The sequence below is a fragment of the Nesoenas mayeri genome (genome assembly GCF_963082525.1).
Source record: "Nesoenas mayeri genome assembly, chromosome: 30".
NCBI classification, from domain to species: Eukaryota; Metazoa; Chordata; class Aves; order Columbiformes; family Columbidae; genus Nesoenas; species Nesoenas mayeri.
This window is the reverse complement of record NC_137564.1, coordinates 1,909,894-1,924,234: the sequence shown is the minus strand read 5'-3', so window position 1 is coordinate 1,924,234 and position 14,341 is coordinate 1,909,894. Positions and strand designations below refer to the sequence as shown.

General features: G+C 69.8%; 3 protein-coding genes across 18 annotated transcripts; 2 read left to right on the top strand and 1 right to left on the bottom strand.

Moving 5' to 3' along the window:
• Window positions 1-1,732: 1,732 nt before the first annotated feature.
• Window positions 1,733-5,874, top strand: CDC42SE1 (CDC42 small effector 1). 4 transcript variants are annotated; one of them, XM_080360944.1, is made up of 5 exons: window positions 1,733-1,804; window positions 4,074-4,254; window positions 4,342-4,452; window positions 4,736-4,810; window positions 4,930-5,070. In XM_080360944.1, the coding sequence occupies exons 2-4, from the start codon at window positions 4,201-4,203 to the stop codon at window positions 4,805-4,807; spliced, it is 237 nt and encodes a 78-aa protein (XP_080217070.1). In that variant the 5' UTR covers window positions 1,733-1,804; window positions 4,074-4,200; the 3' UTR covers window positions 4,808-4,810; window positions 4,930-5,070. The 4 variants fall into 4 exon arrangements, with proteins under 4 accessions (XP_080217070.1, XP_080217067.1, XP_080217068.1 ...); XM_080360941.1 differs by lacking the exon at window positions 4,736-4,810 and having other exon boundaries at window positions 4,930-5,874; XM_080360942.1 differs by lacking the exons at window positions 1,733-1,804; window positions 4,736-4,810 and adding an exon at window positions 2,479-2,574 and having other exon boundaries at window positions 4,930-5,874.
• A 241-nt stretch (window positions 5,875-6,115) lies between these two features.
• On the bottom strand, window positions 6,116-9,372 carry PRUNE1 (prune exopolyphosphatase 1). 2 transcript variants are annotated; one of them, XM_080360914.1, is made up of 8 exons: window positions 9,258-9,372; window positions 8,289-8,393; window positions 8,014-8,219; window positions 7,657-7,841; window positions 7,425-7,583; window positions 7,230-7,324; window positions 6,991-7,149; window positions 6,116-6,759 (listed from the first exon to the last, which is right to left on the bottom strand). In XM_080360914.1, the coding sequence occupies exons 1-8, from the start codon at window positions 9,294-9,296 to the stop codon at window positions 6,439-6,441; spliced, it is 1,269 nt and encodes a 422-aa protein (XP_080217040.1). In that variant the 5' UTR covers window positions 9,297-9,372; the 3' UTR covers window positions 6,116-6,438. The 2 variants fall into 2 exon arrangements, with proteins under 2 accessions (XP_080217040.1, XP_080217039.1); XM_080360913.1 differs by having other exon boundaries at window positions 8,014-8,393.
• Window positions 9,373-9,735: 363 nt separating this feature from the next.
• MINDY1 (MINDY lysine 48 deubiquitinase 1) lies at window positions 9,736-14,244 on the top strand. 12 transcript variants are annotated; one of them, XM_080360901.1, is made up of 10 exons: window positions 9,736-10,359; window positions 10,801-11,537; window positions 11,643-11,700; window positions 11,769-11,836; window positions 11,925-12,083; window positions 12,495-12,597; window positions 12,836-12,978; window positions 13,045-13,209; window positions 13,386-13,553; window positions 13,954-14,244. In XM_080360901.1, exons 2-10 carry the CDS (start codon window positions 11,091-11,093, stop codon window positions 14,008-14,010), a joined length of 1,368 nt encoding a protein of 455 aa, XP_080217027.1. In that variant the 5' UTR covers window positions 9,736-10,359; window positions 10,801-11,090; the 3' UTR covers window positions 14,011-14,244. The 12 variants fall into 12 exon arrangements, with proteins under 12 accessions (XP_080217027.1, XP_080217026.1, XP_080217036.1 ...); XM_080360900.1 differs by having other exon boundaries at window positions 11,958-12,083; window positions 12,836-13,209; XM_080360910.1 differs by having other exon boundaries at window positions 12,836-13,209.
• Window positions 14,245-14,341: the final 97 nt, after the last annotated feature.

Sequence of the window (14,341 nt, the reverse complement as noted above, 5' to 3'; positions counted from 1 at the left end):
CGGGATTAACGTTCCTGTGGGGCTTTAGGAGGGTTTTTTCCTCCCTTTCCTCCTCGTTCCCGCTGCGCAGCTGGTTTCTGCTGGTGCCAAGTGCTTTCGCCAGCGCTGGGCTTGCAGCCGGGCTATTTCTGCCTCCTCCTCCTCCTCCTCTTGTCCCTGCCGGGAGCCAAGAGGATCCCATGTCCCTGCTCCTAAACAAGCTGGGCTTAGCTCGGCCCCGCCACCACCCAGAAAATGCCGACCAGGGGCCCGCGGAGGATGCTGATCCCTCCGGGGTGTCCAGTGTTTTTGGGGATCCCGAGGATGTGGGGCCCAGCTCAGGCTGGATGGGACCCGTCTGCTTTGGGGTGTCACCTACTGAAAGGGGTGGCTCGTGTGTGACAACCCAAAGCGTGACATCCCTCCCCAAGAGAAGGGACCTGGGGCCAGACCCCACAGGCGACACAGCGATGCGCCGTGGGGACCCAAATCTCTTCACCGCAGCTTTGGACCCAGTGGTTTTGTTTCGGGGGGGCTGTAGGGGGGACAGTGTCCTCTGGCAGCGCAAGAAGCCAAAAAAAAGGGCTCTTGAGCTGAATCGAGGCCTCAAACACTCGGGCTATTATCAGCCCTGGTGGCTCAGGGCAGGCGGGGACAGGGACGCGACTGAGAGGGGACAGTGCCGCCTTGTTCGGGACTGCTGGAGTGGGAGCCCTGGGGACAGCTGGGATTTGGGGGCTGACGTAGGAGGTGACACCCCAGAGGTGACACCAGCTTGGCTGGTGCCTGGAGCCGTGGGATTGTGCTGGTGGCAGCACCGTGGGCGGTGACGGTGGCAGCACCGCGGGCAGTGGCGGTGGCAGCACCGCAGGCGGTGGCGGTGGCAGCACCGCAGGCGGTGGCGGTGGCAGGACCGCGGGCAGTGGTGGTGGCAGGACTGCGGGCGGTGCTGGTGGCAGGACCGCGGGCGGTGGCAGGACCGCGGGCGGTGCTGGTGGCAGGACTGCGCGCAGTGGCGGTGGCAGGATGGTGTCAGGCGTTGTGCAAACGGAAGGGCCCCGGGCTGGTGATGCTGCAACACTGCTCGACGCGGCCGTGGTGGGGCTGGGGGTTCCATCCTTTCTGGTGCTTTGGTCCCCGCAGCGTTGGGGACCCCCCACATCCATGGAAAATGGGAATAAGGCCTGGGAGCAAAACTGGGCCCTGGGGGGGACCCCAGTCTTGATGGGCACCCCCAGCCCTGCTGGGACACCCATCCCCACCAAGACCCCCAGGACCCCCAATTCTAGGACCCCCCAGCCCTACCGAGACCCCAAAGACCCCCAGCCCTGTTGGGATCCCCCAGCCCTACCGAGACGCCCCGGAACCCCCAACTTTCCGGGATGCCCCAGCCCTACCAAGATCCCCAGGGTCCGCACCCCCGCCGGGCCCCCCGAGCCGCTCCGGGCCCCCCGAGCCGCTCCGGGCCCCCGAGCCGTTCTGGGCCCCCCGAGCCGTTCCGGGCCCCCCGAGCCATTCCGGGCCCCCCGAGCCGTTCTGGGCCCCCCGAGCCGTTCTGGGCCCCCCGAGCCGCTCCGGGCCCCCGAGCCGCTCCGGGCCCCCGAGCCGTTCTGGGCCCCCCGAGCCGCTCCGGGCCCCCGAGTCGCTCCGGGCCCCCCGAGCCGCTCCGGGCCCCCCGGCCGCGCGGAGCCCCGGCGCGGCGGGCCCTGCAATGCCGGCGGTGTCCAGGGTGGGAGCTGGTGCTCCGGGCCGGGCCACGCCTGCCCGCCGCGAGCTGGGACCGGCCCGGGACCCGCACCGGGACCCGCACCCGCCAACGGGCCAGGTAACGGGGCCGCACCGGGACCGGCCCCGCGGGACCGCGACCCCGCGGAAGCGCCCCCGAAAGCGCCGTGGGAAGGCGGGGGGCACCGGAACGGGAAGGGGGCGGCGGGAGGACCCCCCCTTGCAGCCCCCTGGTCGGAGCGAGGAGTCCTGCCCGGACCCCCCGCCCCACCGGAGCCCCAGCCCCCCGGAGCCCTCGGGACCCCCAGCCCTGCCGGGACGCCCAACTCCCAACTCCATGGGGACCCCCCGCCCTACCGGGACCCCCAGTTCTACGGGCACCCCCAATTCTACCGGGACCCCCCAGCCCCACCAGGACTTCCCAGCCTTACCAGAACCCCCGAGATCCTCAGCCTTACTGGGACCCCCAGCCCTGCAGGGACCCCCCAGCCCCAGAGTGACCCCGGGAGCTGCAGCCCCGCTGGGACCCCCGTGCGGCACCCAGCGCCCCGCCGGCGGCCGTGGCCGCGCCACACAAAGGGGCTGCTCCCCCCATGCTGCTGCCTCACCCGGGGGGTCCCGGGCCCGCAGCTGCGGGGGTCGCGGGGCTCTCACCCAGCATCCCCCCCACCGCCCTCCCTCCCGACCGCGGGGTCCCGGTGGGCGGTGCCCCGCCGTGCCGGGGTCCCGAGCAGCCCCCCGCCCCCGCCGGTGACGCAGAGCCGCCGCGCGGTGCTTTCCCAACCGGGAAGTCATTTTGTGCGAGCCGGCTCGGCTGGGCCTGAGCCGCCGTCCCTGCGGCTGCGCGGCCGACTCAGCTCCGCAGGGCCGGTGAGTGGGGAGGGGGCGCCGAGACCCCCGGGGAGGGAACCGGGGCGGCCGCGGCCTGTGGGACCCGCCACCGAGAGCCGCCCGGCGCCGGGGGAGCGGCCGGTGCGGCCGGTGTGGCCGCCACCCTCCGCGGGCGGGAGGACGTGAGCCCCGGCGGGGCTGCGGTGGCGGGGGGAGGAGGGGTCCGAGGGGGCTCCCGGCGGCTCGGGCCCTTGGGGTCACCCGGGGACTCGCCGGTGGCTCGTCCGAGGCTGCGCGCGCCCTGGGGCTCCCCCGGGCCCCCCCGGTACCGAATGTGCGGGGCGCCCCCTCCGCGGGGCCTTTCCGCCGCGGGGCCGGGCCGGCTCCGGCGGCCTCATTTCCTAAGGAAACGGGGCGAGAAGGAAAAGCCCCCCCGCCCTGCCCCGTCCGTCCGTCTGTCCGTCCGTCCGGTGCGGCCCGGGGGTGCCGGTCCGCGGGTCTGCCGGGCACAGCCCCGGTTTGCGCCCCCCGGGACGTGTCACAACCCGCCCCTCGGCACCGCGCTCGCCGGGGGCTGCGTGGCAGGCGGCCCCCGACCCCGCGTTCGGGGGGTCAGCGCCCCGCCTTGGGGGCGCCGGCAGCCGCGGGCCCCGCTCCGCCCCGCCGCGGGCAGGAAGCGCCGACCGGCCGCCGCGGCCTCTGCGCCCATCCGGTGCGGCCGAGGAAGGGGCTCCTCCTGTTTGCCGGCGCGGTGCGGCCGGCGCCCGTGGCCAGGGCGGCCAGCGGCGGCCAAGCCCGGCGCCCCGGGACCCGCTGACTGGCGCCCCGGGACCCGCTGACTGGCGTCCCGGGACCCGCTGACTGGCGTCCCGGGACCCGCTGACTGGCGTCCCGGGACCCGCTGACTGGCGCCCCGGGACCCGCTGACTGGCGCCCCGGGACCCGCTGACTGGTGCCCCGGGACCCGCTGACTGGCGCCCCGGGACCCGCTGGCCGGTTCCCCGGGACCCGCCGTCCGGCGCCGGGCTGCGCGCACCCTCCGCGGGCGGTGAGTTCCGTGTGAGCCGCCGGGCGCTCAGGCACCGGAATGTTTGTCTGGCCTTGATGGGAGGAAGCACGAATTTGGGGGTGAACCCTCTTTCCACACCCTCAGCTTTGCCTGCCCCCCCGGGCCGTGGCGGTTTTGGGGCAGAGTCCCCGGTTTATTCTGTTTTTCCCCTCCGTCTGCCTTTGAGCCGGAGCGGAAGAGCCGAACCTCCGGCCTCTTTCGGAAAGGCCGGGATATTTATAGCTGCCTGGCTCAGGGAGTTGGGATTTGCCGCGGCCGCCTCTGTCCCCCATCCTGCCGCAGCGTCCCGTCCTGCGCCGGGGGGCCGGGACAGCTCCTCGGGGTGGGTGTGAGATGCCCCGGGGTCCCTAGGGGTCCCCTGAGTGTCTCTGTCTCTGCTCAGTCGGTGGGAAGTGGATTTGGGGTTGATTTGGGGAGTCAAGACTCCGGATATCTCTCTCCCCGTTCCAACCCGCTCTGCCTCCCCTAGGTCCATCCCCGCCGGCTCAGCCACCCCGACCAGGTCCCCCACCCGTCCCCATGGAGTGACCCCGCGCGGGGGTCTCTGCACCGGCGCAGCCCCCCGGCAGGGAGGGAAGCTGGACACCACCGCGAATATGAGCGACTTCTGGCACAAGCTGGGCTGCTGCGTCGTGGAGAAGCCACAGCCCGTGAGTCTCATCAGTTCAGGGCCGGTTCGGGGGTTGGGGTCCCGGAGCCGTGGGTTCGGGGGTCTGACGGCCTCGGTCCGCTTGCAGAAGAAGAGGAGGAGGCGGATCGACCGCTCCATGATCGGGGAGCCCATGAACTTCGTGCACCTGACGCACATCGGCTCTGGAGATATGGCCGCGGGAGAAGACCTGCCCATGGTACGCGGCCCGCGCGCGGGATGGCGGGTGTCACTGCTGGGTGGCGGGTGTCACTGCTGGGTGGCGGGTGTCACTGCTGGGTGGCGGGTGTCACTGTTGGGTGGTGAGTGTCACTGTTGGGTGACAAGTCTCAGGGCAGCCTTGTGTTTGGGACACAGATCTTATGCTTGGGTGGTGGGGCAGCCCAGTTGGGTGACGAAATGGCCCAGTGGGGCGGTGGGATGGCCCAGTGGGGCGGTGGGTCCCACGGCGGTGACGCCCCATCTCGGCGCCCTCCCCGCAGAGCGGTGCCGTCCAGGAGATGAGGTCCAAGGGCAGCCGGGAGCGACAGTGGAGCAGCTCCCGCGTCTTGTAGCATGTGAGTACACGGCCCTGAGCGCCATCTCTGCTCCCGCCGCGGCACCGCCGCTAATTAACGCACCCAAACGAGCCCCTGCTTGTGCAGGTCCCTCACCCGGCCTCTCTTGGACTTTGCAGATTCCTGGCTTTTTCAGCCCAAACTTGAACTGCCTGATCCCCCAACCGGAGGAGAAGCCGACCTCGAGTGCTTTAACCCCGCGGCAATTTCTGCAGAGCCACCCTCGCCCGGCTCCCGGTGGCTTTTGGCTGTGTCCCCCGGCAGATCCCCCCGTCCCGGGGACATCGGGTCGGTGACAACAGCCCCCGCCTCGCGCACGACCAGGATCTCAGCCGCAAGGACACAGCCGCCCGCCCGGAGCCGCCGGGCACAGCCGAGATGTGCCAAATCCTGCCCGTTTTCCCTCGTTTCCACGCCGGCATCTCCCGTGGGCGCCCGGTGCCTCGGCTTCCCTGCGGCCTCCCAGCGAGGCCGGTCCCGCTGCTGCGGCTGCTTTGGTGCCCGCCCGGAAAGGCGCAGAAGAGCAAAACTGGGACTAAACCCCAACGCTTCCATGCAAAACCGGGATTAAACCGTGATGCTTCGGCGTCTCACCAGCAGCAGCTCAGCACCGAAACCACCACTGAGCCCACGGTGCTTCCAGCCGGCGTTTCCACCCCTGGTAAACCACCACCTTTCTTCTTTTTTAGGATATATATTGTTTTTTAAGCTCAAAAAGCCAACTCAGTGGCCTCCGCCGCCTCGGAGGCAGGACCGCGGTGGGGATCTGCGCCGGGGTTTCACCGGCACCGGCCGAGGCAGGACGGGGCCCGACCCGAGGAGGGGCGTGGGCTCCCGAATTCGGGTGCGGGTGTATATAATTTAAATAGCGCCGGGATTAAATATTGAATCGCACGTGCCGGGCACCGCGGCCGGGGCAGCGGCTGCTGCCGCGCTCCACGCCGGGCGCTCCCGCGCGGCGCCGGGCTGTGCCAGCCCGCGGCACGCTCGGTGTTGGGAAGCAAGTGCCGATGCTTGGTTTGGTTTTCCCTCCCCTGGGAAATAAACACCCCCCTTGAAATAAACCCCTCGTGCTGCCCGGGACGCGTCCGCCAGCGGCTCCTGCCAGATTCGCCAGGAGAGGCTGAGATCCCACCCCAGCCACGTCCTTCATCCTCCCGTGGGTGCTCGAGGAGCGCTTTGGCCCCCAGAAAAGAAGGGGTGCTCCCCATGGATGCTGCAGGCAGGGTGGGGGCTGCGCCGAGCACCCCCGGGGGAACCAGCCAGCGCCAGGCCCATTGTGAAAGGAAAGCTGAGAGCCAAAAGTGGAAGAAATGAGGGAAGTTTAATCGTCGGAGCACGCGGGCGACAGCCCTGGGCTGCCGTGGGTCTGGACCCCCGCCCAGGGACCCTACGGCCCCCAAAGGGAGGGAGAACAGCAAGAACTCATTAAGCACCCCATTAAGTGGGTGCCGTCCTGGCCCCCCAAAAACCCACCTGGGGGACCAAACCTCTTGAGGCCATTGGGGAGCCCGTCGGGGGGCTAATTGCACCAAAGGCTCATCTCCATTAGAGCTGAGCTCTAACGAAGGCGGCTGCAGCCCCCCCCGCCCAGGGAGCCCCCCCGTCCTTTTGTGCACCCCAAACCCTCACTTAGGGGAGCCGGGAGGCTGCCCCGCGGCGATGCGGCTGACCCTCTCCAGGACGTCCTGGGGACACAGGGGCGGCACGGCCTGTGCCAGGGGACATTCCTCCACCAGGCTGTTCATGGGGGTGGGCGGCGGGACCGCCTCGTCCTCCGGCCCCCCCGCGGGCCCCGGCCCCCCCAGGGCCGCCCGCAGGACCGGCAGCACCTTCTTGCGCGACGCCAGCGCGTTGCCCTGCGCGTAGGTGGCCACGCAGGGCCAGGGGCTCGCCAGGGGCTGCAGCTGCAGGGACGGCGACGCCTCCTCCTCCAGCGCCCGGCACACCTGCGGGAGCGCAGCGGCTGGACCCCCGGGACCCCCACAGCCAGGGCGTTGCAGGGCAAACCCAAGTACCTCCCTCCAGCCCCCCCAAATTGGGAGATTTCAGGGCAAACCCAAGTGCTGCAGCTCAGAACTGCCCCAGGCCCCCAAAATCGGGGGACTTTGGAGGAAATCCAAGCGCCACGGCAGGGACCCCCACCCAGGACCCCCGGGGCGGGGGCGTCCCCCACTCACGGCGCTGCGGAGGGTCTCCCGCTGGCTGTAGACAGCAAGCTGCCGCGTGGGCTCGTTCCGTTCGTTAAAAGAGATGGTCATGGCCACCAGCCCCGCGTAGCCCCGGGCCCGGCAGAACGCCTCCAGCGCCGGCAGCAAGCCGGGCCGGCGCAGGAACGTCTGCAGGGGAGACGGGCGCTGGCGTCACCCCACCGTCCCCCCGTGTCACCCGTGCCTCAGTTTCCCCCACCCGGCCGCACCTCCAGGTCCACGTAGATGGCGCTGACAGCGAGGAGCAGCTCGTCGCTGGACAGGACCTTGAGGTCCTTCCGCAGCATCTGCTCCGTCGTCAGCCCTGCGAGGCGAGAGGGGCCGAGCGTGAGCCCCTGGGGACGCGTCCTTGTCCCCAGGGAGGGGGGTTTGTCCCAGTTTGCTCCCAGTGAGACCCCCCAGACCTGAGACGTCGAACTTGGCGGCTTGCAGGGCTTCGAAGATGGTGTCACGGGCGGGCAGCTCGGGGAACCTCTCCTCGAGCAGGGACACGCACGCCACGTCCCTGGGCGTCACCTTGCCGGCCGCCGCGCTCAGGTTGACGCAGTCCAGGAGGATGGTGCCTGCGGGGGACAGCGGGGACCGTCAGTCGTCACCGTCCCCCTCGCCGGGGTTGCGAGGGCCGCCCGTCCTCACCGTGCAGCAGCGCGGCCGTGGGTCCGTCCAGCACGCCCGGGGGACCCTGCGCAATGCGCTCGGTCACCAGGGTGGCGCAGGAGCCCACCGGCTCCGCCGTCACCCGGCAGCCGGGCGCCCGGTCCCGCTCCAGGGGCCGGTGATCCAGCACCTCCACCACGGCCTCTTCCAGGGCGGCGTCGGCGCTGGCGGGCGAGACAGGGAGGGTGAGACCCCGGGGTGCCACGCGGCACATCCCGGAAACCCCTTTTTGTGCCTCTGCTACCCCAAAAACACCCCGTGGAAGGGAAAGATTTCACCCACCCCGGGGCAGATCCCGGCTGGGCGGCCCCGGCCGTCCCTGCGGCCCCCGCTCACCCGGGCAGGACGTGGTGATCGACCAGCGTCAGGGCCAGCAGCCCGGCGCGGTGCAGCCCCCCCAGGTCGATCTCGTCCCGAAAGACGAGGGCGGCGGCGGGGACGCCCTGTTCCCGCAGCAGGAACGTCGTCTCCGTGCGCAGCGCGAAGTCGGCGCGGGGGATGTTCAGCACCGGGACGAAGGCGGCGGTGGGCGCCGGGGCCGTCTGCGACGGGCGACAGCGCTGAGCCACGTCCCCAGAGCCACCCTTTGTCCCCAGGGCAGTTTCTCTCACCTTCGCCAGGAAATACGCCAGGGCCAGAGCCGAGACGGTGGAGTCCAGGTCGCAGGCCTCGTTGCCCATCACCACGTGGACCTCACGGTGGTGCCGGATGCTCTCCTGCCAGGGCAGGTGACATTCGCACGTCCCCAAGAGCCCCCGAGCCTGTCCCTTCCCCTCCAGGGGACCCTGAGCTGTCACCCACACGTGCACCGCTCTCCCAACCCTGGACAACCCGTCCCTTGGGACAAGACGTGCCCAGGAGCCATTTCTGGCACAAAAACATCACATTTTGGGGCACGTGCGTGAAAATGGGGCCCTGAGGAGAAAGGGACGACCCAGCTCTGCCGCGGTGGGGACGGGGACCCTCCTGTTGTAACCCCAGATCCACGTGGTTTTCCAGAGGCGCGTTTGGGGCTGGCCACCCCCAAAACACCACGATTCACCCCTTTTCTTCTTGCCTGCAGCGGCAGGAAAAAATACCACCCGTGTCCCCCCCACATCGCGCGTCCCCGTCCCGTCACACTGGAGGGAGCGTGTCACTCGTTCAGTGACAATCGTTCGAGCTGTAACCCAGATTCGCTCGTTTATTCCGTGTTGTAAATAACCGAGAGCCGCTGCGGCACCGGCCCCACGCCGGGGGGACGGGTGCTGGGGATCCCCCGCCCTGGAACTGGCGTTGGGGTGTCCCGGCACTGAGCCCCCTGCACACAACTCCCGGGGCGCCCAGTTCCCCTGCGCCCCCGTCCCCTTGTGCCCCGCTCTTCCCTGCACCCCAATCTCCCTGCGTCCCCGCCCCCTTGTGCCCCGCTCTTCCCTGCACCCCCGTCCCCTGGGTGCTCATCTCCCCCTGCACCCCAATTCCCTGTACCCCTCTTTCCCCTGCATCCATCTCCCCCTGCACCCCAATTCCCTGGGCACCCAGCTCCCCCTGCACCCCCGGCCCCCGCTCTTCCCCGCACCCCGGTCCCCCGGCCCCGCTACCTGCAGCGCCGCCCGGTTCCCCTCCACGAACCGCTGCATAACGGCGCCGATCCGCGCCCCGACCCGCCCGGCCCCGCCCAGCCCGGTCCGGCCCGGTTCAACAACCCGGTACCGCCCGTTCAACCCGGTACCGCCCGGTTCAACAACCCGGTACCGCCCGCTCAACCCGGTACCGCCCGCACGGCCCCGCCCCCTGTCACACCGCGGGGCGTGGCCTCGCGCGTGCGCTGCCGGGAACGGGGCGCGGCTGCGAAGGGGCGTGGCTGCGAAAGGGGCGTGGCTGTGAGGGGCGTGGTGCTTCGCCGCTGGCCCCGCCCCTTTCCGGGATTTCGCGCCGGCGGGGCTGGGGGCCGCAGTGAGTGTTGGGGGGGGTGGCACCCCAAACCCCCCGACACCCCAAGCCCTCTGACACCCCCGACCCCTCCCGACATCCCCGACCCCTCCTGACACCCCCAGCCCCCCCCAAAACCCCCCAACACCCCCGGGTGGGCCGTGCCCCCCCCCGACTTTCTGCCCCCCCAGGGTGGCGTCGCCCCATCCCGACTGGTAACTAGTTCTGGTAACCAGTTCCCGGTGACCAGTGACCGGGAGCAGCCGCCCCCCGGCTCCTCCTCCTCCGCGGCGCAGCCCGGCGGGCGGGGACAGCGGCAGCGCAGCCGCGGAGCGCACGGAGCACGGGAAAAACGGGAAAAACGGGAAAAACAGCGGCGGAAAGGAGGCGAACGGGCGAAAAGAGACCGGGAACAGGTAAAAGGCAGCGCTAAAGGAGGAGAAAGAAGGGGAAAAGGAGGAATAAAGGAGCAAGAAGGATTAAAGAAGGGAAAAGGATTAAAGCAGGGAAAAGGAGGATTAAAGAAGGAAAAAGGACGGGGAAAGGAGGAAAGAAGGAGGCAACAAGGAGCAAAAGAGAGTAAAAAGGAGCAATAAAGAAGGAAAAAGAGGAATAAAGAAGGAAAAAGAGGAAAGAGGAGTAAAAAGGAGGAATAAAGGAAAAAGAATAAAGAAGGAAAAGGAGGCAAAAGAAGGAAAAGGAGACAAGGATAAAACTCAGGAAAACAGAAGGGAGAAGGAGAAGGAGGGAGCGGCGGCAACGCGGCCCCAGGTACGGGGGGGGGGCGGGGGGGACGGCCGCGGTTTGGGGGTTTGGGGCACGCGTGACCCCGTTCCGGGCGGGGATCGCGGCTGAGGCGCGTCCCGCGTCCCGTGTCCCGCGTCCCGCGTCCCGCGTCCCGCCCGCAGCGCCGCCCCGGCCGGTCCCACCCGCGCCGCGGGTCCGGCGGGGACCGGGCTCGCCCCCGCGCGCGGGGTTGTTCTGTCCTATAGATATATATTGATCTGGTCATTGACAGTGTCCGCGTACCCGCCAGGAGCATCCCCCGTTGTGTCTTCGGTTCGCAGCGCTGTTTACCTGTAGAGCCACTGACCTGTCAGGAGTTTTCGTTTATTTACTATTTATCGATCACTATGGTTTTATCTCTACGAGTATTTATTTACTTATTTCTCTCTTTGTCTCTGTGATACTTGTTTATTGTCAAAAAGCCAGATTTTCCACGTCTCCTGACTATTTCAAAGCCAAACTTTCAAAATCTCTTTAGCGTTTCAAAGCCAAAGTTTCCGATTCACTTGACTGTTCTGTTTCCCGAATCCCTCTGCGGGAGCGTTCCACTAATATGTATGTATGTTTTTCTTGAAATGCGCGTTTCCCCCCTCGGGGAGACGTTTGGGACGCGGCTGTTCCTGCGCTAATCCCTGTATTATTTTCCTGGACTAATACATGTGGTTTTTTTCCCGAAAGCCCCGTTTTTAGCAGGTTTGGGATGCGGCTGCTCCCACATGGACTCAGCACATCCCCAGGGGCCCGATCCTGAGGGTCCCATGGAGCCGCCACCCGAGCAGGACAGAGGGACATCGGGGGACAAAGGGACCCCCCAGCCCCCGGGGGAGGTTCGGGGGGGCTTGGAGGTGCCTCCCCCCCCCGCCGTGGGGCAGGGCGGCTGCGCCCCACATCCCCCCCCCAACGAGCAGCCGCAGGACGACGCTCCGGCGCCGCAAAGTGCGGAGGACGGGGTGTCCCCGGCGGGGCCCCGCGCTGCCGCGGGGGGGGTGACGTCACCAGCTGAGCCCCCCCCCGCCCGGACCCCCGCTCGGGACGCGGAGGAGGATTTCTATTGCGTGAAGTGGATTGACTGGAAGGGGGAGCGGACGCCCGTGGTCACGCAGAGCGCCAACGGGCCCTGCCCGCTCCTGGCCCTCATGAACGTGCTCCTGCTGCGCTGGAAGGCAGGTGGCGCCGGCAGGGCGTGGGGCCTTTGGGGGGTCAGCCTCAGCCCCCCCGTTCACAAGGGGAGGGGCCGGGGGACTGTCCCAACCTCTCTGTGCTCCCAGGTGAAGCTGCCGCCGCAGAAGGAGGTGATCACGGCCGAGGAGCTGATGGCGCATTTGGGTGAGGCCCCGGGGTCCCTGTCGCGGGGGGTCCCCGCTCGCGGGGGGGCTGACGGCGCTGCCTTGCAGGGGATTGCATCCTGTCCACCCAGCCGCCCCGCGAGCCGGCCGAGGGGCTGCAGCTCAACTTCCAGCAGGTGGGCAGCGCGGCCAACAGCCGCCCCGTGTCCCGGAGCGCGGGGCCGGGGCGCAGCCCCCCGTGAACCCCGCTTTGTGCTCCCCCAGAACATCAGCGACTCCATGACGGTGCTCCCCAAGCTCTCGACGGGGCTGGACGTCAACGTGCGGTTCACGGGCGTCTCGGACTTCGAGTACACGCCCGAGTGCATCGTGTTCGACCTGCTGAACGTGCCGCTGTACCACGGCTGGCTGCTGGACCCGCAGGTGGCCGCGGGGACGGGCCGGGGCGGGAGGGGCGCGGGGCGGGCGGCCCGGGCGGCTGGGGGCGCCTTGTCCGTGGAGAAGGTCGCGGTCGGGCTGGAGGGGGCTTAGGGGAGCCTGGTCTGGAGGAAGATGTCCCTGCCCACGGCAGGAGGTTGGACCTTTGGTGACATTCGACGGTCCCTTCCAACCCAAACCCGTCTGTGATGCCTGAGGAACCTCACCTGGTGGGCAGTGTCGCACCCCGTGGCAAAGGGGGGGTCTCAATGGCTTTTGAAAGCCTTTGGCGGCGGTTCCTTCCCCACGGCGGGGGCCACCACCTGGGCTTCCCGGAGGTCCCTGTGGTGGCTGGAGGAGGTTCTGGGTGCACCAAGCCGTGGTCCCCACTGCAGTGACAGCCCTGTCCCCTCGCAGAGCCCCGAGCTCGTCCGTGCCGTGGGCAAGCTGAGCTACAACCAGCTGGTGGAGAAGATCATCACCTGCAAGCAGGGCAGCGACTCCGGGCTGCTGAGCGAAGGTACGCACGGCCCCGGCCCTGCTCCCACTCCCGCTCCCGGCCCCGCTCCCGCTCCTGGCCCCGCTCCTGCTCCCGGCCTCGCTCCTGCTCCCGGCCCCGCTCCCGCTCCCGCTCCCGCTCCGGCTCCCGGCCCCGCTGCCGCCCCCGCTCCCGGCCCCGCTCCCGCTCTCGCTCCCACCCCCGCTCCCGCTCCCGCCCCCACTCCCGCGGCCCCTCGTCCCACCGCCGCGTCTCCCAGGGCTGGTGGCCGAGCAGTTCCTGGAGGCCACGGCGTCGCAGCTGACGGAGCACGGGCTGTGCGAGCTGGCGGCCGCCGTGCCCGAGGGCGAGCTCAGCGTCTTCTTCCGCAACAACCACTTCAGCACCATGATCAAGCACAAGGTGCGGCCCCCGCCCCGCGGAGCCCCCCCCGCGCTGGCAGGGGCCGACTGTCCCCTGCCCCCCCAGGGCCACCTGTACCTGCTGGTGACGGACCAGGGCTTCCTGCGCGAGGACGGCGTGGTCTGGGAGACCCTGCGCAGCGTGGACGGCGACAGCTGCTTCTGCGACACCGAGTTCCGCCCCAGCCACGCGCACGGGGGACACCGGCTGCAGCAGAGACAGGTGGACCAGGTGGGACACGGGGCAGCTGGGGACACGGGGGGCAGCTGGGGACACGGGGGGCAGCTGGGGACACGGGGCAGTTGGGGACACGGGGGGCAGCTGGGGACACGCAGGTCCCAGCCGGGGTCACTGCAGGTTTGGGGCCCGTGTGCTGAGCCCCCCTGTTTCTGTGTGTCCCCCTCCAGGATTACATGATTGCGCTGTCCCTGCAGCACGGGGGGGGACAGGACCCCTCGGTGCTGAGTGACCTGGAGCTGGCGCAGCAGCTGCAGCAGGAGGAGTACCAGCATCAGCACCCCCAGCACCTCCAGCACCCCCAGCACCCCCACCCGCAGCACCAGGGCCCAGCGCAGGTATCGGGGGGTCTGGGTGCTTCCCACCCCCTGCCCAGCCCCCCTGCTCCCGGGGGGTGGCGGTGTCCCCCGGCGGGGTGGCGGTGTCCCCGGGGGGTGGCGGTGTCCCCAGGGGTGGCGGTGTCCCCGGGGCGGGGGGGGGCGGTGTCCCCAGGGGGTGGCGGTGTCCCCGGGGGGTGGCGGTGTCCCCAGGGGTGGCGGTGTCCCCGGGGGGGGGCGGTGTCCCCAGGGGTGGCGGTGTCCCCGGGGCGGGGGGGGGCGGTGTCCCCAGGGGGTGGCGGTGTCCCGGAGGGTGGCGGTGTCCCGGGGGGTCTCTGTCCCCAAGTGGGGGGGCGGTGTCCCCGGGGGGAGGGCGGTGTCCTCGGGGGTCCCTGCCCCCCAGCCCCGTTCCTGCCCCCAGGCCCGTGCGCCGCGGCGGCAGCGGCAGAAGCCGGACTTGGACTGTGTCCTGCTGTAGCAGCCCCGGGGGTCCCGGCCGTGTGACCGCGGGGACCCCGGGGACAGGGACACATGCACGAGGGGGTGTCCCTGCCCCCCCCGGACCACCCGAACCGCCCAGTGGCCTTAGCGCGCGGGGGTGACCCACCGGGTCCCAGCGCCGGTCCCCGCTCCCGTGGGGTCGCACGTCTGGGGGACACGCCCCCGCGTCCAAAATGTGGCCTTAGCCCTTGGCAAATAAAGGACTTGTCCCCGCGCACGTCGGTCCGTCTGTCTGACACCCGGGGGGGCCCTGCGCCCCACGGACACGCGGGTTTGGGGGACGGAACGTTCCAGATCCAACGGACACT